The sequence below is a fragment of the Pteropus medius genome, unplaced genomic scaffold (genome assembly GCF_902729225.1).
Source record: "Pteropus medius unplaced genomic scaffold, Ma_sr-lr_union100, whole genome shotgun sequence".
In the NCBI taxonomy this organism is placed as follows: Eukaryota; Metazoa; Chordata; class Mammalia; order Chiroptera; family Pteropodidae; genus Pteropus; species Pteropus medius.
Genome location: NW_024340696.1, coordinates 8186392 through 8211371, shown reverse-complemented (window position 1 = coordinate 8211371; position 24980 = coordinate 8186392). Strand labels below are relative to the sequence as shown.

The following is a 24980-nucleotide window of genomic DNA, read 5'->3' as shown; positions in this document are numbered from 1 at the left end:
CATGAGGAAAGGGCCAGCCCAGAAACGGACCTTATGGGAGGTCTTATTGCATCCTTTCCCAGGTGAGGGCTGTGCCGTTGGTTACCGGGGCATTCCCCGATGGGCCGGCCTGAGGCTTCCCCTATCACCGGGGAGCAAGAAGAGGAACAGAAAAGCCCATTACTTCAGCTCGACAAGCTGTGGAAACAGCAAGTGCAGATGCGTGTGAGCTTGTCAATACCTTAGGCCAGGTGCTTATAAAAATTATCTGTGTGCTAAGTTGCCATAGCATTCAGTGAAGTTTTGCTTTGGCAAACCCACCTCAGAATTCCTGGCTAGTCTCACATCCCCTCTGCCGGACCATAATGGGAATACAGCCCTGTCGTGGGTCTTGTAGCAAACATTGAAGAGTCAGGACAAAGAAAGAGAAGTATTCTAGACCAGCTTCAGTTACTGAAACAGGCTCATGATTTTCACTGTGTTTGCTAGTACTGTGCATGCTACAACATGGGTGGAAGAGATAAGGATTTCTTTGGAATCTGAAGCTAATTTGTAGTTAACCTTTTCGGTGACTTTCTCAGGCCACCGTTTATTCTAGATTCCAGAGGAATCATGTCTGTACAGAACAGTGCCAGCCCCAATGTAATCAAGTTTAATCTGTCAGCCAGGGCTGCTTTTTCACAATGGGCATTTGCAGGCATTGCCTATTAAAGTATCCAGTCTTTAGAACTGCCTTGAAAGCAAATTAAAGACGTGATAGGTACTACCTTATTTTTATTATTACTATTATTGTTGTTCTTGTTGTTATTTTTAAAAGTAATTGATATGGGATTGAGAAGGGGACTTGTTCGAACTTAACATGCCCCCTTGGCTGCCCCTCTCTAAAAGATGATTTAAAAACAGGCAGTGAGCCAGAGAATTTTCAAGGCTAACTTTCTCACGTGGAAGAGAAAAATTATTGCAATGCCCTTTAGCTAAGTACACTCACTTCAGCCTTTATGGATGGCAGTAGTCACGTGTTCACCTCTTCATGAGGAAGAGAGCTTGAAACAATCACACAGCAGAACCTCCTGAGACTGGAGGTGGGATGATATCCGAGAGTAGGGCACTGGGAGTACCTGTAAGGTTTCTTTTTCTTTTTTCTTTATTTTTAAAGGAGGCGGCTTTTTGAGGAAGTTATCGTCCTGCCAGAAAACTAAAGTGGTCTCACCTCCTTTTCATCTTATTCATCATTGCTATAGCAGAAAGAGATAGCTGACGTGCCTGAGTCTTAGCAGACCTGTAAGGTGCTTTGATAGGTGATTTTGCAGAATGCACACTCCAGAAAACGGTCCTCTACAGTTTAGCATTCGAATGGGTGTATGCAGGAGTGAAAAGGAACAGACAGAATTATGCAGACATGGTGGATGAAGACTTTCTAGTAAACTTTTAGCAAACGTTGATGCAGAACTGAGAATTATCTGAAGTTTATTCCCCTTATCCAAAGCATCTAGGAAAGTCACTGATTTGAAATAGAACAAGATAATTGTATATCTGAACTATCATGAGACCAATAAAGGAATGTAGAAATGACATATAACCAGGCGCTGAAAGAAATTAGATCAGGCCGGGATAAGAATCAGGGTATAATTGGATTTATGTGTTATTTTTGTGGGTGAATGGCGGGGAGAGAGAGAAAGAGACAGACAGACAGACAGACAGACAGACTGACTGACTGACTGAACTGACCCGAATGTAAGTTTAAAGTACATTGAATGAAGTTTGGCCTCTCTAAAATGTGGTCTGGAGGTTGGGCTCAATCATTCTTGGTTAACATTTTTAATTATTTTTATCAAATTTGGAATAAATTAACCACTTGTGCCTGATGGGTACCTGACCTGGGTGAGTAGTCATAACTGTAGTGACAATGATTTGGTGTCCAGATTTTGTGAAAATTGGTATCTGGATAGTTCATTCCTACTTGGATTTAGCAATACAACTGTGCAGTAGAGAGGTACAAGCTTCAACAACTTTAGGAAAACGCGGGTCACCTTACAAATGCAGCACATATCAGGGAATTACCCTCTTGTTTGGCACTCTGACTCACCTTTCTCACCTTCATACCTCTCTCTATTTTTTTAAATACTTTTTCTTTTATGTTGAATGACGTTACCTTAGCTGTCTGCTTGGTGAACTACTACTACCCCTTCAAGGCCCAGGTAAAATATTTCCACTTAGTGAAAACCCCCATCTCCAAATAGAACTAATTCTTTTCATCAATATTTTCATAGAAGTGTTTTGCTATTGATGGCTAACACTTATTGAGCACTTAATATACACCAGTCCCTTTATAAGCAATGGTTATTTAATCTTTGTATCAACTTTATGAAGCAACCTCTGTTATCATCCCTGCTTTACAGATGAGATACCTGAGGCTTAGAGAAGTTCAGTAACTTGTCCAGGGTCTCAAAGCTAGACAGAGGCAGAGCCATGGCCCAAATCCAGGTCTTACTGATACGCTAAGTGACATGAATGACCCCTGAAGTTACCTTATATGTTCTCTCTTACTCTCCTTCTTCCCATACCTACATATGTATATATAACATATGGTCACATTGACTACAGTTTGATACATTTGCCCTCCCAAGTAAAATGTGAGATTCAAGATGGTAAAAATGGCATCTTGTTAACATCTATAACAATAATTAACAATAATTCTTTAAAATCCTGACTCATACAGATTTAAAATGAGCACTTTGTCAAAAATTTTATTTAACTCATTAATTAATGAGGGAACCAAGACATTTGTTATAACAAGTTCTTAGGAGAAACTCAAGTCTATATGGAATAAAAAATGTTGAAATGAATTTGCAGATGGATGCAAAATTGTAAGGGGAGTCAGTTGAACCTCCACTGGATAGAATTTATTTTAATCTATAGTTAAGCATTATTTGTATTGCTTTCAGTTATCTATAAGTTAAAGTCCATATCTGTGTGGGACCAGCTAATGCTTGGAGGCTTCAGCATTCTATTTGGATGCTCATTCTAAAGTCTTAAGTTTTTCCCCAAACGTCTGAGAAACACTATTGCATAGCAAAGGGCAGAAAGTCATGGTTTAGATAGGCTACAGATTCAAAGTCCCAAGCTTACGGGTGACCTTGAGCAAAATTTAGAGAAGACAAAAAAAGCATGTACATGCACACGACACACACACACACACACACACACACACACACACACACACACACACACACACACACATCATAGAGATCTTTAGATGCTTAAATGTAATAATACAGGAAAAACCTCTGGCACGTAGTAAATGCTGCTAAATATGAAATATGATTATTAGTAATAAAGTATCTAACATATATTCTTGCTTCATAAATCTCTGTTAAGTGACAAAATCAGAAGAGGACAAACTTTCCTGTAAAGGTCCAGAAAGCAAATATTTTAGGCTTTGCAGTCCACATGGAGTCTGTCACGACTCTGAAACTCTGTTGCTATAGCTCAAAAACAACCATAGACAATATTTTAACAAATGCACATAGTTGTGTTTTAGTAAAACTTTCTTTCTAAAAACATGCATTGGGCTGATTTTGCCTGTGGGTTGTAGCTTGCTGATTTCTGGACTGAATGATTAAGTTGGCTAATTGAAAAGTTTGGGGTGGAGAACTAATTTCTAATCGTACTATTTGGTAGACCTTACCAGTGTTACTCAACAGAGAAACCTGGGCAGAGTTCGGCCCGTGCTAATCCAAAGCTGTAACTTGGTAAAGGGTATTTTCTCTTTGTTATTATTCCAAGTAAATAGATCACTGGAATTGCAGAGTCTCTTTTCAACCACATACTAGCTAGTGATCAGAGGAAAGCAACCCACCAGGTCTGTACCTTAAGTACACCAACCCTGTGATAATCATGGGGAAATGTAAACTGCGAAATACTCGACCAAGGTAATAAGTCTTCATTCCCAGAGGGAATAAAAATAGTAAGTACTCTATGGATTTTTCATTGTGTAGAAACTATGTAATTTTTATGGTTGAATAGTGGGCTAGCCATTTCGGCAAGGGATAAGATGTGGGGTAAAATAATTCTCTTTATTGCCGCAAAATAGTCTCCAGAGTAACATATATCGAATCTGAAAATTATTGTATTGCATTAATTTTACAAGGTCATTAGATGTTGGCATCATGTTAAGTAGACTTACAAGTAAGCATTGGTCTTGAAATGTACTTACATGATGCCCCCATATAAAAAAAATGGTCGTTTTGCCTGAGATGTGACTGGTTTTTTGAAAGTTAAGTCAATCAACTCAACCTAAAGTCAGAAAAAAGCATTACAGACCATTAAAACCCAACCGAAATGGCACACACTTTAAAGAAGGCCCATTAGCCATGCAAATATGAAGTTACCTGCACTTTTGATAAGCACAATTAACTAAACAATGAATGCCATTAGCAACTACTTGTGGGACATTAAACATTAGAAAACTTGGCTTCGATGAGTTGGAAAAGTAGTGAAAGACAGTAGAATCTGTTCTCTGACAAAGTTTGAATACAAAAATAAAATCTTGTTTAATCAGATGAACACTTCTTCAAGAATAAAAAAATTAAATGCTTGTGTTTTTGACATCCTATAAGTTTCTTTCTACTGTCTTGAGCCAGATGAAGACATATTTTCAGGTGGACCAGTGTTTGAAAAATCCACATTTTGTTCTTGAATTTTTAATTGTAATTAGTGACTTAAAAACACTGTGTTCCCCATATTAGGACAGAGTCTGCTCATACATCTGGGTGTGTTGTGCTGTGTAAGAGGACGTCGTATAGCTGGCGGATGGCAGACAGAGCAGGCACTGAGCAGTCGGCTTGGGGCAGAACCCCCTACTAGCCCTGCGCCTTTGCCACATTGTTTAATCTGTCTGAGTCTCAGTTTCCCCGATTGTAAAATGGGACCAAGACAGGCCTATTTGCTGTAAAGGCTAAATGAAAACACTCCCCGTAATGGGAATCGCACAGCAACTGGCTTCTAAATGAAAATCGTTGCCATCATTCCTCATCATTACCGTTATAATTTTCAGCCAAAAAATTCTGTGTCGATATCCAGATGTCTTAGGGCTGCTACAATAAATACTGTAGACTGGCTGGCTTAAACAACAAACATTTGTTTCTTATAGTTCCGGAGCCTGGGAGGTCCATGATCCAGGGCCAGGCAGTTTGGTTCACTTTGAGAGCCTACTTCCTGGCTTGTGGATGGCCACCTTCCTGCTATGTCCTGCTATGGAGACAGAGATCATCTTCATTTTCTCTCTTGTATAAAGCCACTAACCCCATTTATAAGAGCTCCACCCTCATGACCTAATTATCTTCCAAAGGCTCCACTTCCAAATTCTGTCACATTGGGGGTTAGGGCTTCAACATAGGAATTTTAGGGGAGGGCACAAACATTCAGTCCATAGCACCACATCAATGATGAAAATGGGGACAAGATGGGACTGCACAGGAAACTTAATAGTGTACTATGTTGTTGTTCATTTTTGACTACTTTTCCAATCCTTATTTATTGTATGCTTATGATGATAGTTTTGTTTATAAAATTATCATCAGGTTTCTACTGCCTTTCCTTCATATCCTCACTTTCTATCTATTTTCATTTGAATGGGCTTGGCTTTATCATAGGCGTAGATTTTGGCCGGCTTCCTTTCTCTTAGTGCCCTCCCACCCCACCCCACCCACCCTCACATCCTGCACGGAGCCACAAGGGTTTTCTTGAAAGCCAGCTTTCTTTGTGGCCGTCTGCACCTTTCTATGGGTGAGGGAGGAGGATGTTTTTCACTGCCTCCAGGGCTGGTTCAGGCCCCACAGTCTGGCTCTGTGTGGTCTGGCTCCAGTCCCGCCAGCCTTTAAAACCTTCCACTGCTTTGTCATAGTGACTCTGCTGCAGCCACACCTCTTTACTTACAGGTCCCTAAATATGCTACAGGCTTCCATACCTCTCCCGCTGTTGCCTGAACAGCTCTTCTTTTCTGCCTGATTTTCCAAGCCCTGCGCTTGTTTAAATTTTAATTCGAGTTCCAGCTTCAGGCCACTCTCATGCCTCTTCTTTCTAAGCCTAAGAGCCTTTGTCCCAAGCATTTGAAGTTGACACACTACTTCATGTTCTGTGCCCAATGTATTGTCCTCTGTTCTTCCCAGCCCTCAAGCAATGCCAGAGACATGTTTTGCTTTACCACACAGCCCCTCACACATCCTTGATTAAACACCTGGCCTGTCGTTTTGTAAATCGTCTGTTTACACATCACAGGGACCATCTCCGATTTGGTTAGAGCTGTCTCCCTAGCACCTAGCACAATCTCTGGTTCATAAAAGGTCCTTATTAAATGCTTGTGAAATGACCAAATGACCGAGCAGAAACCAGTCATGCCAGTAAGCATTTGTTGAACAATGAATTGACAGATCAACTGCAGAATCCCCAAAAGAACCACCATTGTTGCTTCTTTGTCTTCCCCGAACCTACCATGTCACCTGGCACACAGGTAGGTGCTTAAGCAATTGTTGTTGACTGATTGACTGACAGTGTGGATTAACAGACACTCAGTACAGTGTCATAGGCCCTCTTTTCTCAAATACAAGGCCATGTAAGTCAACTAACTTTGTTGTTAGGTTAAAAGAGTGGTAAACATTTAATCCCAGACAGTGCATCTCCAGTGAGATATTTATGACCTAACAATATGCCATCTGAGAGGCTTCAGTGGCTCACGCAGCGGCTAGCCTGACGGGCACCAAAACATCTCAAGTGGGACTAGTACAAGGACCATGAATTCATATCACATGCAGTGTTCAAAGAATTAAATTGTTTCCACTTAATATTCATTGAATGTCAGCACTGTACTTTAGTACTAGGAAAATAGACGAGACACACTCCGTGCAGTGGGTTTTGTTAGCTATAATTAGTTGGTGATAGAACAGTGTTGATACAGCAGTTCAGCAGTTAAAGGAAGGCAGTGCCCTTGGTACAAATGTGAATATATTTATACATCGGGTTCTGTTATGCTTACTTACTGTGTTTCAGCACTGTTTCTGTTCTGGGGCATGAGGGCTAAGCTAGGAGAATTTCACCAGCTCATACTTTTAGAAAAACGAGAATAGCTCCATTTCTGAAGTAAGTAGTTAAATCGCATATTTTACAATTTTTGTTTCATTGCGGTAACTGGAATTCTGGCTTTGTTCTCTTTTACTCTAGATATACATGGAAGCTCTAAGTTTTAACTTGCAGTTTCACGTGTCTTTCTATATAAAGTCTTACTAATCCTGATTATATTTGGATGGATAAGGACTGCATTTATCTTTGCATTGTCTGGAAAGCAGAAAATAAAATTGCAAAGAGAAAGAACATGACATGTTTTAAGCTGCTTAAGGGACTGAATTGTTTCTCACATCTTGTACACTTTGATAGTGGCCTAGAAACCATGCAGCTAATCATTTGGGGATCATTTGGTCCTGCCCCTCTTTTCAAATACTTGAGACATGGAGGCTGGAAGAGGGGAAGGGACTTGCGCAAAGTCACAATGCTAATGGATGGCAGTGTGCTAGGAGCGCAGGAAGCCCTGGGCTTCACTAGCAGGGCTCTTTTTTTAATTTTTATTAAGTCTGTTGGGGTAACATTGGTTAATACAATTATGTAAGTTTCAGGCGTACATTATCATTTGACATCTGTATATTCTATTGTGTGTTAACCACCCAAAGTCCAGTTTCCTTCAGTACCATAGATTTGATCCACTTTTACTTCTCTCCCCACTCCACCCCTATATTTGACCCAGTTTACCCAGTTACCTCCCCCCCTCCCCCACCCCACTAGTAACCACTAGTCTATAGTTCATGTCCATGAGTCTCTGTTTGTCCTTCTCATTCTTTGCTTTTAGGTTTATATCCCACATATAAGTGATATCATGTGATTTTCAACTTTTTCTGTCTGGTTTATTTTGCTTAGCATGATTACCTCGAGTTCCATCAATGTTGTCGTAAATGGCAGTATTTCATCGCTTTTTATGGCTGAGTAATATTCCATTGTGTATATGTCCCACAGCTTCTTTATCCAAGCAAAGCTCTTTTAATGACGGTTTTCTGTCAACTAAAGTAGTCTCTTTAAGGATGCCTGTGTTTGGAAACGTTTACAGTCAATTTGGATGTGTGACTTGACATCCTTGAGAATGAGGAACACTTTTTATCTTTATCAGTACTCAAAATCAAACTTTTATGTTGCCCACTCACTCAATGAACTGCAATATGCAGGGTTTTGTTTTTGTTTTTTTGTTTGTTTGTTTGTTTTTTGAGGTTTTAAGAGACTCCATTTGACTAGACAATGTATATGAGAATAGAGGGGTCAATGTATGAAACACTAAAACTTAGGTATTTTTGACAGCAAATTCCAATAATTCTGATCAGTCTCTCTAGATATTAATGGCTACAAGAGTTTAGGCTATTGATTTACTGGCATTTTGTAATTTTTACCATTTTTTCCCCTCCAAATTCAGGCATAATTTTAGCTTCCAAAATTAAGTGAGTGGAAATACAGGTCAATTGGAAGTTAGAAGATCTTGAGTTCTAGTTCTTTGGAGTGGACAAACCTTAAACAGAATTTTAATAGTTATATATTTATTTTATTATGTAGTTGAAGATACAACCAGAGTATCTAATCCATGACTTTATAGATGATATTTTTTTTAGGGCAATACTAAAAAAAAAAGTTGTATAAAAGTGATAAGACACAACAAACACTAAATAATAGTATACATGAGTAAGGCAAAAACCATGAAGAGGATAGTCAAAGAAGTGAAACACAGATTAGATAATCTGTAAGTTTCCTTTCAATATAAAAATTCTGTGATTCTACTAATTTAAGCCTGGTATTTATTCATTGTTCTGCTGGTGGGTCATGCGTATCTTCATCAAGTAGTACCTCTAGGGGGATGGTGTAACATCACAGACAGTTATATTAGCTTTTATGCCATCCAGATTTTCTGGGTAAAGTGAAAGCTTTAATGTCACACTGAAAAACTTTTTAGAGATAGAGTCAGTGGAATGCATAATCATAACGTCACTATTTTCAAGTGGAAAGTGGATGGTAAATACATTCAGATCTCATTAAAATACTTTGTAAGGGTTATACTCTATTCTGACACTGAATTATAGGTTAATTATGCACATAAGGCTTTTACTGCACATGTGGCCTAAAAAAGAAATCCATGTCATAAGAAACCACATGAGAACAGCTTTTCTGAAGATCTATCAATGGAACTTGCAATGCTGTATGAATTTGTTATTGTAAAAAATCACACATATGGCCAGAAGAGGATTCCATAGTGGAAGTAATAATATTATAATTTTTTTTTATGGGCAAAGAACACTAATGTGCCAAGATTGAATAAATAGGAATGGTTTACTTGTTTGAATATGCAACGAGATATGTAAACATTTGAGAATCAAGTTTCAAGAACAAGATTTGAGACTTGGCACAAAACCTGGAGATCTAGTCAGAAAATGGTTTATGATGAAAGTGCAGGCGTCGAGGCACGTCAGCCTGGGTGTCCCGCACCGTCGGCTCTCTGGTGTCCCGCACCATCGGCTTTCTGCCGCCTGTGCTGGCGTTTGTCTTTCACAACTGACTGGTCCATGAATTCACATGGCCCATAAACTCTGACACTGCAAGTGGAGGGGATCACAGCAGCCGGATTGTACCTAGGAGATCACCAGGATTCTGAGGGCACTAGAAACCCTATTACACAATGAAGACTGAAGAAGCTATGGTTCCTCAATTTGAAAAGAGAAGATTATAGGGGCTTATAATATATGTCCTCCAATATTTGAAGAGCTGTCCAATGGAAAAGAGACTGGATTCTTATTCTTTTCACTTTTGGATTACAGAATTGGGATTACAAAGGTCATCACAGGAAGGAAGGAAATGTATTTATTGACAGTGCTCTCTGTGCCCAGTTCTGTGCCAGGTATTGTGTCTATAATCTCTTTGAATTCTCATAACATCCCTGTGTGGTAGTTATAATTAATGTCCTTGTAACAGAAGGACAGATGAAGGTTAGAGAACTTAAAGGATACCACTACTAATACTACTGCTACTAATAGTAGTAAAAATACTACTAATTTGTGAAAAAAAAAAAACACTTGTCAAGTGTCTACTGTGGTACATGCTTTGAGCACATTATTCCTTTTCATCTTCACAACAATCCTATGAGTTAGGTACTATTTTTTATATCCATTCGACAGGTGAGGAAACCAAGGCATAGAAGTTAAGTACCTTGCTGGGTGTCACACTGTTAATAAATATGGTGTGAGATTCAGGACCAGAGAGTCTGGCTGTATAGCTAAACATGCTTTACCCTTATGTCATTCTGCATCTCTACTTTCTGAGCATGTGCCATGTGTCAGACCCAATACTTGACAATTTATATCCTCATAACAACTTAGCAGATTAGGCGTTATTATTCCCATTTTACAAATGAGAAAAAAAAAAATGAAGACCATACGAATGAATAACTCGTCCGAAGTGAATAACTCAGCCAAAATTGTTACTCAGTCTTCAGGCTCTAGGCCAACTCTCTTTGGCCCATGCTCAGCTTTCTCAGAGGTGCAGACTCTGGATCAGAAAGTTTCCAGCAAGTAGAGCTATGAAAAACCCAAATGGGCTGCCCAAATGTGGAAGCGAGGGGACTCAAAAGCTCCCTTTCTCTGGAAACCTTGGAAAGAAAATTTATGTCTGGTAGACAGGAAATGGGTAGAGGGGATTCAAGCTTTATATAAAGCAGTGAACTCGATGCCCCCTAAGGTTTCGTCCAGCTCTGGGATTTTATGTTGCTGTGTCTTCCTCTCATCTTCCCATGTCATCTTGTTTTCCCCTGGGTGTACTCCGATGTACGTGCAAATCTTGCTCTGATATTTGAATCTGGCTCTGGGGGTTAGATTGCTTTGGTAAGAGACTCACTTGCTAGGAAATTTAACATGATGCCTTGGGGGGAATGTTAGGTCATTTGAGAAGTCAGCAGCATCAAGGATGAGCATTAAATTTGTTAACTAAGAGGGAAAATGGAGCGTGAGGGTCTTCATACCATGTGAAGAGGGAGATCTTCCAGTTGTTGTCAGGGTCTCCCTTAAATATGCTTTTATAGTGAAAATGTTTGTTTTGACTTTGCAAAGTGTTCACCAAATGCCCAGTTTGGGAATAGTGGTTCCCCTAGAGTTGTATTAACTTTGATTATATCCACTGCAACTTGCCTATTCTACTAGATGTCTTATTTTCAACTCTGAATGCCTTTGGGTGGAAATGTCTTCTTCCTGTGACCCCCAGATGTTATTTGTCATGTTACCCTGCAGCATGGCTCTGACTTGTTGCTCAGTCATATCTTCTTGTGCTTAGTCCTGTGGATAACAAAGGACACCAGTGTCTGTGGGTCAGGCGATGTATGTAATTTCTGCATTTGCGTTTCCCTCTTCCCCAGTCCTCTACCTTGAATCAGTCCTCCATATCTCTGCCAAATGCCTACGAATTGTTTCTCTTTGATGACATCAAGTTGGTGGTGTTATTGCGTGAGCCTTCTCTGCCATTGTTTCTGTGTATTTCTGAATCATTTTATTTTAGCTCAAAGCTAAACAGACACATTTTCTTCTTACTTCCGGTCCCCTCTGTTTTTCTATTTCGTGGCCTTTATATCACATTAACTCTGTTGGATATTTAAATGTTTTTTTCTGGAAGAGGTGGTAGAATAGGGAAGGAAATTGCAGCCATTCAAAAGCTGACTGGCATTCCAATAGTCTTAGAAAGTTATTGCCCAGTATGGAGCCAAGAGGGGAAATAAATTATGTACCATGTGATGATTTACTTAAGTTGAGTAGATTCATTGAATAGGGGTTTATATCTGTGCTGCTTTATGTTTCATAAATTCAAACTTATGACTATGACATCCCTCTGATAAATTTGGATGGACTCCTAAAAGATTTTCATGTAGTAGCTTAGCTCAGTTACAGAAAGGAAGAAATGGCTGTGTCTATACATGATTATTAGGATGAGAACTGGAAAATAAAGGTATGTGTATATACACATATAGATAATACTGAATTTATTCACATATTTAAATTTCAGTGGTTAATTTATTTAATTTTCATTCAGATGTTGGTAGACCAAGTATAAATTTGCATAGTCCCATTCTAGAGAGCATTTTAACTTTAGGAATAGAATATTATCACTCTCAGTGGATGACGCAGTCTGCTGCAGAGGGGATGAGCATTCTTCCTCTGGGAAAACTACTTTTAAAAGACAAGAGAAATTGATAAGATTAGAACCACTTAGACTGATTGTAATAGAGTCTCAGAAATGGAAAGGAAGATACTAAACTTTTTCACATATTAAAAAATAAATCAACATTGGATATAATCAGGAGGGTTTCCAGGTTACTCATGAAATCTCAGTGGATTAGTGAATTTTCTCCATGGTAACAGCACTATTAATTACTAACCTTTACAGGAAAAATCCATTAACTTTTTGCAGAAGGTAAACTTTCCTTTTGGGTTTCCAGTTAGACCCACTGTGTTAACCAGTTCATTCCTCCGTCCTCTTTTCTCTCTTTTAGCTCTTCTTTCTTCTTCCTTACTTTCCTTCTTCTCTGTAAAAGATAAAAATAAAATTGAAAGATTAACCAGGAAAGAAATGCAAGATTAGCCAGGTTATATACTGATGTATTAATTTTCCTCACAACAGTTGCCATTGTTAAAATAGATTGTTTCTTTTAAAAAAGTGTGAAAAGGAAAGAAAAATTAAGCAAAGCCTATAGAGACAAGATATATAGAGAATCTTGTGTCGAGCTTTCGGTGTGTTCTCTGTTGCATAACTGTCAAAGGTGGAACTATGATATGAAATATTGTTCCTTGTTAAATGTTCTACACTGTAATCTCCACATTACATGTTTGCTTTTCTTGTGACCTTCTCTTTGCATTTATAACTGCTCCTTTTCACCCGTAATCTAAAATAAATGCATTTCTACAGAGAAATTAGAGGAAGCTGTCAGTATAGAGTTAATATAGTTAAAGCATCCTTAACTATGCTACCAACCCCTTAAATAATTAAAACTGTATGCTTGAAGAGTCAGATTTGCATTTCTTTACCAAGTTTATTTAGCACACTTTGTTACACTCAATTAAATGAGAATGTTCTGTTTCATTTTCTTTGCTTAGGGTTGATCATTTTGCCTTTTGATACTTATGCCCTGGTGTAATTTCACAGTGCTTAGGTCTCTAAAACTATACATATATTAATGCATATGTAGATGTATAGACACCCATTAAAAGGCTTACTGTTTGTACTGAATAGAATGTTTGCCCCAGGCATTCCAAGTAACCTAAGGTGTACTGGGACTGCAGATAATTCATTGAGGTAAAGAAGGAGCTTGACAAAGTTTTTTTTTTTGTTAACACCCAGTGATTTTTTTAAAAGCTCCGTTATTTTGGCATCACCTTTCCTTCTTACAATTTGAAACTCTCAGCAAAACCAAGAAGATACGGGTGCTGAATGGATCTGGAAAGGATATTAAATATTAGTACTATCTACGTCTCTCTACATCTCAGTTGGCAAATCATGTGCAGTGTTCTCTGTAAATTAGTTCATTGCTTAACTTATGCATGTTTAAGAAGGAATAAATTAGTTATTCATTTCCTAATGAGTAGTGGGATCAATTGGAGCATGATGAGAGAAAAAATAGCATAATTTTGCTTCCCCAGTTGGGGTTCAGTATCCCTAAACTTCACCATTAATCACTCCATCAGCTTCCTGTGTTATTTCCGACCCTGCATGTACAATATTCTTTTTAATTTTCGTACCAGGTAAGTAAGGCTTTTGAATTTGCCCACTGGGGTTATAGATGGGTAATGCAGTCTCCTCTGTACCCAAAAGTGTCCCTTCTGCCTTTGCATCAGTTTGTCTGGGAGCATTCATGGATAACAATCGATATGTATGTGCAACGACAATTACGAGGGTTCTAATATATTTAACTGTTATGGGATCTGTTATGTCTACTTTAGGGTCGACCCCATCCCATATGACACTCCAAAACCAGCGGGCCACACGCGGTTTGTCTGCATCTCAGACACACACTCCAGAACAGATGGTATCCAGATGCCTTATGGGGACATCCTTCTCCACACAGGCGATTTCACCGAGCTGGGACTGCCCTCAGAGGTTAAGAAGTTTAATGACTGGTTAGGTAAGGAATGATTGCGTTCTGGCGCCCCCAATTAACCTTTCCCGTCCGAGTGTCACTCACTGCGTCCTAATTGAATTAGAGCACTTGGAAGCCAGCTCAGCCATTTCTCGTATGATATGCGGTGGTGTCTAGCTTTAATCCAATTCTGTTAATTAAAGATGAATTTTTAGATATTTAATTTTACTGTGCATCCTCTCACTGCCTGGCCTCGGTGGCTCTGGGGCAAAGGGATGGAAAGCTTTGAAACTCATCTCATCTCACTCATTCTGCTTTAATGAGGGCATTCGTTGCCACACATGAGACCTAGAATCATATTTTTAATTCATTGGCTCTGCAGTCTTTCCCAGATATTATGAGCAAAGATGTACAAATGACCTACTAGTAAGAGAACATTTCTAAGAAATGAAGAGCATGTAAAAGTCCTACTGTGAAGGGCAGGTCCTAGCATAGTGCAGCTTGAGAGCAGCTTTTCTAAGGAAACCAGAAGGAAGAGTGTCCTAAGACCCCTGAAAATATAAGCTATCCTTTTGTAAAGCTCTTAAAACTTGGAATTTGAAATCACCCTGTACACCATGAAAAGTATCATGGCAATTCTGTGATTACTGTAGAGACACCAGTAGGTCGGGGTTATCCGAAAAATCTTCACTCCTGGGTCAGACTTTGCCAAACATTAGCATTAGAAGGCAATCATGGAGTTGCTCATAGCTAGGTTAGACGACAGATCTTTTTAAGAACCCTCTTAGGTGAGGAAAAGAAGTGCAAAGTTTTTGAGATTTTGGAATCTCTAAAGATACTAAAGAATTGTGTAGCAGAGAGCAGAAATCACTCCAGAAGAATGATGTCCTGAGTAATATGTCAGCCAATAAAAACTACTCAGGCAATTTAGGCAGAAACTTTAAATCAGCATTCAAGAAATTTTTAAATAATTGATCAAATGGAGGTGTTAATGGAAAAATAATATTCACTAAAAACATGATTTTTTAAAAAATCAGTAAGCCTAACTAATTACATAACTATTTTGAGTTTTCCTGTGAGCTTGCACATCCATCCACATTTTATATAGTTGACATCAGAGTACATATCTACTCTTTTACTTTTGGTTATTTTCATTTAATAATATTGGTAAGATTTTAAATGATTTTGCATAATTTTTATATTTATCCTTTTTAATAGCAACATGACATTCATATTGTTCTATGCTTTTACTTAATAAGATGTCCCTCTAAAATGAACATTTAAATTGGTCATTTTTCCTCTGATGGCTAGCACTGAAATGTGCATTTTTGTTTGTATATGTCTTTTTGCTTTCATAGGGTAAAATATATTGTGAATTAAATGACTAAGTCAAAGGATATGAAATTCTTTATGATTCTTCTTATCTGCTGGCATCTTTCTTTCCAAGGGGGTTGTAGCTCTGTACTTCATTTACAGTGAATGAATATACGGATTTTACCACGATCTTGGCAGCATGGATATTGGAGCTTTATATTTTGCGCTGTTTTAGTAGGTATTCAGTCATCTCATTCAAAACAGCAAGATATGTTAAGTATCATTCAGCATAATCTCATTTTCACAGATGACTCAGAGATGCAGGAAAGTTAAGTGATTTTCTCAGCATCTCCTTATGGCAGAGCTAGGTCTATAATCCACATTTTTTCACTAATCTTGACTCTAAAATTAACTTTTAAGTACTATTATCTCTTCATTTTAGCCACTTTTATTTATGAACTATTAGCAGGCAAAATTATTTTGGGTTGAATTTTGGCACTTCAAAGTTTTGTAACAACTGAATCGCAACACAAAAATCATCTAGCATTGATAATGTTGATTTGTAAAGGGAATAACACTGTGGGAAGTGTTCACAGAAATACAAGACAGAATAGATCCTGGTTATAATCTTGTTTAGCTGCTGACCTTGGGCAGCTAAGTTAACCTCTTTTTTCCCCTTGGTTTCCCTTTGCAGAACTGAGGATTAATACTACCTGTCTTTCTGGATCGTTGTGCAGATTAATCAGTAAATGATTGCTGCTAGTAAGTTTTTGTGGGCCATTAATAACTGAATGGGGAATGTGGTGAATGAACCATCAACAGATATTTAAAGAGTAAAAACAGGAAGAGGTCAGAGGAATTATTTAGTAGGTTAGAGGTAAACACTGGGAGATTTTATGAAAGGAATTACTCCATAAATGGAAATGTGCCGTAACTAAGGCAATACAATGATAAGGAAATAAAATGCTAAGTGCCAGGCACGTAGTCAGTTTCTTCTATTTCTATTTCCCTTCTGATATTCTGAGGTAGGAGGAAGAATTCTGAGCAGGGGGCTCAGAAGAGAGCCCATGGAATATGGATAGGGAAATTGGGATCCCATAGGGGAAGGCTCAGAATAGCTCAGTTACCCCGCAGCCTCATGGTGCTCAGAGGGTGAGAGATGGTATATGATTACACTCTTGGATCACTGGGGAACCTCTCACCTGAAAAAAGTGCTTCCAACAACAGCTGCCTCGCAGAGCGGAGTGGAGTCAAGGGTCAGATTAGTCTGGGGCTCTTGCCATCACAGAGCATCCACTTCCCACTTGCGTGAGTTTGGCAGGCGCTTAGAGTTCAATGATCTTCTGATTTCCTTCTTTCTACCCTAGTCTAGACCGCCCTGATTTCAAACAGCTTAAATCATCCTCCCAAGCTCCTTGACTCTCCCAGCAGGGTCCCTAGGGTATCCCTCTAAGGTTGCTCATATTATCAGCATTTTATGGATGAGGCACCTGAAGCTCAATTGGGTTACCTTACCCAAGCTCATTTAGTGGACAGGGAGCTCAGAAAGGCTAATCCACCCAAGTGCACTTGATTGGTAAACCTGGGATTGTATTACCCCAAAGTGTGAGTGCTTTTCCCTCACTATTCTGTGATATTATGAGTGGGCTTATGGCAACTGGGAAGCTCCCATAGTTTAGGCTTGAACTGGCTTCTGGCAATTTCATGTGGAAGTTAAGTAGCTATCTGACCATGTGCTGTTACTCAAAAGATATATTTAAGCCCTGCCTGCCTTGAATCTCACCCTGACCTTCCAGCTGCAAGGCCTGAGAATCCCATCATGAGTTCCCTGTTGGTTCAGAGATGATAGGTCCCGGTTACTTTGGACATATGTCACCTGGCAGGTATAGCACATAAAGTTATTAATACAAAGTAATTTATGAGATAAGCTTGTACTGCACAGAGTCATAAGAAGAGAGAACTTCAACTAGATACAGTCAGAGGATAGAAAGATAGTGTAGAATGTAACAGTTAGGAGCAGCTGAGAAGAGCAACTTTAAATTTCATATTTTGATAAATTGTTTAATATCTTGAGCCTTGATTTCTTCATTTGCAAAATGGGCGTAGTATTAGTAGTAGTAGTAGTAGTAGTAGTAGTAGTAGTAGTAGTAAAAAAAATAATATATTCCACGATTATTGTGAGGATATACTCTGTGATAAAGCTTGTATCATTCTTAACACAGTCCCTGGCCTAGATGACTGTCGACAAATAGTGTGGAGGGAGATGACAGAGCTAGCGTCATAGAATCCAAAAGGCAGGAACTAGAAAGTTATGGAACTGTAGATTTAAAGAGAGATTTAGAGTGTAAGAGAGAGCATCAAAAGATGCAAGAATAGAGACTGAGAACAAGGCTCCCTCTAAATAATTATAATAATCATACATAATGTTGGTTAGGATGGTAAGAGGCTTTGGAGGTCCCACCTCTGAATTTGTTAGAAGGGGAAGCTGAGGCTGGAGAGATTAAACGAATTACTCAGGGCCACTCAGATAATGAATGGCCAAGTTGCACTGGAACTTGGATGAAGGGGCGTTGAACTGACATGTTTTTTCTATAGGTGGTAGGATCTAGACACTCTACTTCCTCCCCACACCCCCCAATTACAGATATCATTTCATGGAGTTCTCACAATAACTTGTGAAGTAGGTATTAGCTTCTTATTTTTACTTAGGAGGAAATAGCCTTGGTGAAGTTAACTTACCTCAGATCACATGACTGGGAGGTGACCTCAGAATCTGAACTTGGGTCCATCAGACTTCACTTCCTAAGTGTGTTCTCCTATCTGTATTCCTAGTCCAGGGCCTGGGATCCCCGCTGGAGAGACCATATCTTGCGTTAGGTGGTGGTATTTTGAATAGCTGCCTCCTTTAACACATACACTTACATATATGTGTGCTTCCAGTCTATGGTGGGTTTATGTCACATTGAAGCTTTTTTAATGGCACAACCTCTGTCTGTGAGTTGGCTGATGGGAGTGCATTATGAGGTTGTGAATTTCGTGTGGACAGTTCCAATGGTGATGAATTACAAGAGAGTAAATATCTATAAAGAACACTAAAAACACAGCCAGTCACATAAGCACCAAGGGATAATTTAAATTATGTCGTGACGTTAGCATTTCATTGCACTTATTTCCATCCTTGAAGCGAATACCCACTGATGAGAGCCTGGAAAATCTTGTCTTCTGTGGGTAAGTCTCTCCCACATGTGAACACTTGAATTACAAATTATCAGTGTATTCTAATAGCTGCTGTTATTGCCCCAGTGGACCCTTCCCTCTGAAATTTCTGCCATGGATTGGGGAATGAAACTTTAAACTTCTGTCTCTGCCACCCTGAGGGAGCCACCAGAATCCCAGTTTTTCACTTCTCCCCAAGTCTGGCTGATCAGACATCCCCATCCTTGTCTCACAAATGGAGCTGTGTGGGGCTGTTTTCACGGAAACCAGCCCAGGGCTTCTGATTGCCAGGGACTATAGAGATATGGGAAAGAGGCACAGACAAATCTTCCCCAAAGAAGTACTTTTTAAAGTGATAGTTAAATCCTATCGTCCCATTAACATGTGAGCTCAGGTACGCTAGAAGTGTGTCACAAATATGCTTTGGTGACTTGAACTGGAGAGGGGTCCTAGCCACTTGACCATTATAACATTTTCTTTTTTATCTTGGCAAAAATGCATCACCATCACAGACTTGGCTTAAAAATAAACTTGCCAAATATGGATTACTTGCCAGTGAAAATGTGATTATTTTTATTGCTTTTCAGTAAATTCTGAACTCCAGTACTTTCTAACAGCACTGCTGTGCCCGAAGGTACATTTCGTGAGGCATTGGGCCGTGTGTGGTCTTCCTTCTCTTTGCCTGTCTGTTTTTCCAACCTGTGCCTCTTCGATATTCTTTACTGTTCACTTGTCTTCATCCCTACTGTCCTCTCATTTTCAGGACATTTTGAGAGCTTTCTCATTGCATATTGCGTATATATCCACGAATGCAGCACAGATGAGCATTAGGAAATCTTATCATTTGATTGCACGTCCACCTGCTATTTACAACTTTCAGTTACACCCACACCAAAATTCCTTCCATTCCCCAAAATACACATGTCCTTTCACGCCTCTTTCTCTTTGCAAAAAACCTGGTTCCCCTTCTTTGCAGTGATCCCCTCCTTCAGGAGAACTCATTCATCTCTTATGCCTGATGCTCTTTCAGAGTTGGTTGCTTCCGGTAACATGTTGGTCAGGTGTCCATACAGCCCTTCTCATGGTTCTTATACAATTGCTCACTTGTGTCTCTCCCACTAGACACCAGTAGGTCCTCAACGAGTGCACTTGGTACGTCCAATTCAGAGGCCTGAAACATAGTTGGTGCACACAAATGGTTGTTGAATCTGAACGAATAAATGAACATAAGATACAAAAATTTTTTTCTGCCTGCACTTTTGGCCCAAACTTTAAAATTATGCAGTGTATAAAATGTCTTCTCTTCCTTTTTCTTTTCTCCTCAAAGTATTTATAACAGCCAGTTGGCTATTGCCACTAATTTCTATAAATTCCACTAATTTCTATATATGTGTAGAAATACTTACAAAGGATTCGTTGTTGTTGTTTTGTTTCCTGTATTATAACTAGAAAGACCGTGTTTTTGGGTGACCTATTCCTTCAGCAAAAAGTTTTAATATAACAATCTAGTCAGTCAAAATCCCTTTTAACATAGCATCAATGCCGTGAACTTTTAATTATGGCTTTTCTTTGGTCTCGGTTGTCATTTAATAGCTTTGAGCTTCATTTTCTCCAGGCTTAAAAGAAAGAAAGAAAGAAATGCTTCCAAAGAAAATCTCGGGAAAAGGGTTATTCATATTTGTAGGAGCATTGTATCAGATGTGGTTGTAACAGAGTATGACTGTAACAAACATCTCAGATCATAGATATACAAATCAATTTCTGCCCCTTTCACAATAGTCATATTGGGAGACTGTGTTTTTTCCAGTGATCTTGCTATTGGCCCACAGTTTTGGGGCCGGTCTTTAGGAAAAGCTTTCACAGCCTGAGCTACTTATTTTACTTTCATAATACATATAATACATGTTTATTCTTGGAAACTTCGAAAATAGAGATAAGCAAAAGAAGAAAATAAAATTGTCCATGGCCAGAGATAACCACTGTTAACATTTTAGTGTGACTCTTTATAGAGTGTTTTCTGTTGATGCGTATGTATACACACATATGCATTTAACCAAAATAGAGGTCTCACAGTAATAACATTTATAGTCTGTTTTTCATCTTAACAATATATTGTGAACAACTTTCTACATCAATAAATATGGCTAAAAGACTTTTTTCCTAGAAAGAATATTTTCAATATAAATAATATATGCAGACATTATAAAAATTCCACTATTTGACATGTGCAAAGTAGAAAATATGCATTCATCATAATCCTATTTTCAGAATAATTGCTACTTGGTGTATAATTTGAGAAATTTTTCTACTTTCTATTTTTATTTTTAATATTCTCAATAGCAGCAATCTTCATGCTTTAAGGACTTTGCTTAATTACTATTTTTTAAAATTAATCTATGCATATTATCCTGTAACTTCAAAAGATTTAGCACATCATACTCTGTGTCAGCGTTGTATTCTGTTGTATGAGTGCACAAATTTATTTAGCCATCTTTATTACTGGACGCTTGAGGTGTTTTCATTCTTTTATTATTATCTGCACAGGTGTGATAAATGTCCTTCTTTCTCTCTCTTGGCAAACATTTTTAATTATATTCATAGGTCATCTTCCGAGAATTATACTTGTTGCTCCAAATAATACATATGTCTTTAAAAAAGTTTTATTATGTATTGTCAAATTTCTCTCTATAAAGATTGTAATTTATATGTAGTAATCTCAGTAGTATTTAAGAGAGAGTGTCACATATATATTTAAATATCCTCGTAGCCAAAAATCTTCATCCTTCAAGGGCTCTTTAAAAATAACTACAACTAAAACCTTTTTCTAATTATGAAGCTTACGTATTCTTTGTGAAAAAACAAAAATAATTGTACAGAAAAACACCAAGGTCACCAGTATGTCCTACAGTTCATTGATAACTACTATTAACAGTGGGTGTGTTTCCTATTGTGTCATGTGTGAGTGCACGTGTGTGTATTGAATAAAAGGACATTATATTATAAGATTAAGAGCATAAGCGCTGGCTTTTTAATTTAAATTCTGGGTTCGACTTTGTTCATTCCGTGATATTCAACTTATTCATCTGTAAAAGGAGAATTATTGATGCTTAACATATTTAACCTACAGGATTTTTGTGAAGTTACACAAGATAACAGATATCCAGTATGTACAGGCAATGAATGGTCAGTAAATGTTACTTGCTGCTAAATTATATTATCCAAGCATTCCAGTACATGACTACTCCTTCCTGCCCTGTTGGCGAGTTTTTCTTACTCCCTAGGCAGGCAGAACTTAGGGAAAGTGGCCTTATGGTCCTTTGTGCCACAGTGACCTGATGGCCCGTAGCCCACTCTGCCTGTGCAACAGACTAAAGGCTGAGCACCATGGCCCTGCCTGGCACCAGCAACCTGGCACTGTCTCCCTTCCACGCTTCCCAGACCGAATGCACATTGACGTCTCTTTGGGTTCTAATTAACTTCTGAACCATATACCTGAGGAGGCCCAGGCACCCTTTTTCCCTATCCCTCTCTTCAGTCTCTTATTATCTCCTTCCTGTCCCCAATCTTTAATCTGACTCACTCATTCTTCCTTACACCGTCACCACCCCTGCTCTGGAAACCGATCTCTGCACACTAGCTCCTGTCTTACAAACCAGCATACCAGGCTTTCGTCAGATTTCAAGTTATTTTTTAAATTCTGACACATAAAATTTTTCCAGATATGGTTTGCACATTGAAGGCTTCTGATTTTTTGAAATAGTACAAAATGATTAGGAGCTGGAACTTGTGAAGTAGGCCGGTGGGGATATACCATTGTGAATAGAAAACATGATGTGACAAAATAGAAACTACTTCTCTTGTCAGGTGTCTAACATTTCCCAGAGAAAAGCTTCAGAAACGATTTGAGCAGGGGAAACTCACTGGAGTGCTGACAGTGATACAACTTTATGACTACTTAATAGTCATATCTAATAAAGAGGCAAAGGTACGAAGCTTTAAGAAGGGCGAACAAGATGGCTTTTCCCATGGCTTACAGAGGAGAATGTGCAGAGAGTTCCTCAGAGCCTAGAATTCCCTGATTCTAATTGTCTGGAGTTTAATATCAAAGAGATTTCTTAATCTTTAGCTTGCTCACAAAAACAATATCTGACATGCTGTACTTTTCAGTTTTTGATTCGTAATTTGATTTTCCCAATTACCATCCTAGAGTTATAATTTATTTAATAGTTTCTCTTTCAATTTCAAGCAATTACTTAGGGTGTTTTTGTCTTAGTATGTGATTCTAGAATTTTAAAAAATGTCTATGAGTTGCCTATATATCCAGTCATTTGGATACAAACATCTGTTTTTTTGTCTGTAATAGTATGAGTATTTGCTTAATAAAAATAAAAGTTAGATTCATGTTTATTATCTACTTGTCCTTCTCGACATTGAAGAACTTTTTACCCTAAAGTGAATTACTTTTGGTCTAATTCATATATAAATACTTTTTCCCAGCAAGGAAAAATTAACTTTAAAATATAGTTCAATTTTGATATAGAATTAAGTAAAATACTTGGGGGAAAAAAAAAACAAATACAGAATAGCTGAATATACTCAAAAAAGTAAGATTGGATTTTGTTCCATTAGAAAGGATCATTAGTGACCTGAGGACATGATGACTAGATCGTTTGTGATCCATGTGAACCTAATCCTCTTTGTTATGACTAGCCATTTTCTTAAATTACATTAATTATAATGTTTCTAATTTATATGACATCTTTCCTTCAAAGGACTCAAAGTACCTTTGAGTATATTAGTCCATTAATGTTTCTAACAGTGCAGGGAAGTTGATATGGGCAGACAGTATTATCTCTGTCTTGCTGATGGATGGATAGGGATCCGGAAAGGTGGAAGGACAGACGGGGGTCCATATTGTGAGCCAGTGCAAAAGCTGGAACAAGAGCTAAAATCACTGGACATTGTCTGCAATCTTCCAACCGTCAATTCTCAAGCTTCCTCCTTTTCTCCTTTGCTGAAATACCCCATCTCCTAAAGAGAAATAGACATAGGCAAGACATATATATAACTGTTACTTCATCAGCTTAACAGAGAAAGCCAGGTAAACAATTTTCTGAAAAGTGTGAATCTTTTTGTGTTTTACTGTATAAAAATTATATCACTATTATAATTAATAAATAAAATAAAAACAGAGTTCTTTGGAAATGGCAGAATCGCCAAGTTTCCAAGCCATCTGGTCCAAGAGGGAAAATTGAAGCCCCCAAACTATGTAATCCTAAATCATGGAGCAGAATCCTTGTATACTAGAGCATAAAGGGACTGTGTCCTGAAAAGATTATTTGCATATGATCTAAGTGTCTTCTGAGGGCCAGGTCTTGCTTGTGGAAGGCACCAAGAATCCAGAAGGGAATGAGAGCAGTATCACTGCACTTAGCATCCAGCCTCTGATTGTCAGTATTATCTCTTCCATTTTATAAATTAGGCAATGAGAACTCAGAGAGTTTCAATGTCTTAGCCAACTGCACACAGATTTGTTAGTGGAGGGCCCAGGACTAGCGGCTTTGTCTTCTGCTTGGGTGTATTGCCATTTCTCATCCTATGCTAATTCAGCATATCAAAACCTCAGAGATTATTTTCATTTTTTGAGGTTTGATTTATGGAATGGAATACTGATTTTTATCTCAATCTCTCTCTTTTTTGGGATATTTGCATCCAACTGGAGACTAGATCTTTTGCCGTAGATGGTGGAAGGTACACGGATACCTTAAAACCAGTTTATCTCAAACTGAGTTAATATCTCCTCTAAATACGGCTCATTTTCTTCAGTCCATCTTCTGATTCACGTGATCATTAACCCAGGCTCCTAACCCTCCTCTGTCTAGGATTGTGTTTTGTCAACTTTACTTCTTGAGTGTCTTTTGGGTCTCGGTTACGCCTAAAGAAACTGGCAAGACCAGCCTGCCATTCATCTTTCCTGGAGTCATTTAATAAAAACTAACAATTCTGAGTACTCACTATTGCCTGACTCTTTACGAGAATTAACTCGTTTAATCTTCACAACCTTCTGGTTGTTTGATGCAGTTATCACCATTTTTACAGATGGAGAAATGTAGACCCAGGACTCTTTTTCCATGGGACGTCCCATCAGACTGAGATTTTGTGGAATGCCTTTTAGGCACCGTTTACTGATGGAATGAGGTCTACTGTGGCATTCAAAGCTCTTCATGACCTAGTCCAATCTCTCCAGCTTCACTCCCCACTGCGCTTCTCTCCACCG

The 24980-nt window shown here is 38.5% G+C and overlaps 1 protein-coding gene across 4 annotated transcripts in view; it reads left to right on the top strand.

The window, feature by feature from the left end:
• MPPED2 (metallophosphoesterase domain containing 2) overlaps positions 1-24980 on the top strand; it is a 158117-nt gene that overhangs the window by 32468 nt on the left and 100669 nt on the right. For all 4 annotated transcript variants that reach the window (XM_039866298.1, XM_039866320.1, XM_039866307.1 and 1 more), the window contains exon 3: positions 14037-14218. In XM_039866298.1, coding sequence (XP_039722232.1) covers positions 14037-14218 — 182 coding nt within the window. The remainder of the gene's footprint in view (positions 1-14036; positions 14219-24980) is intronic.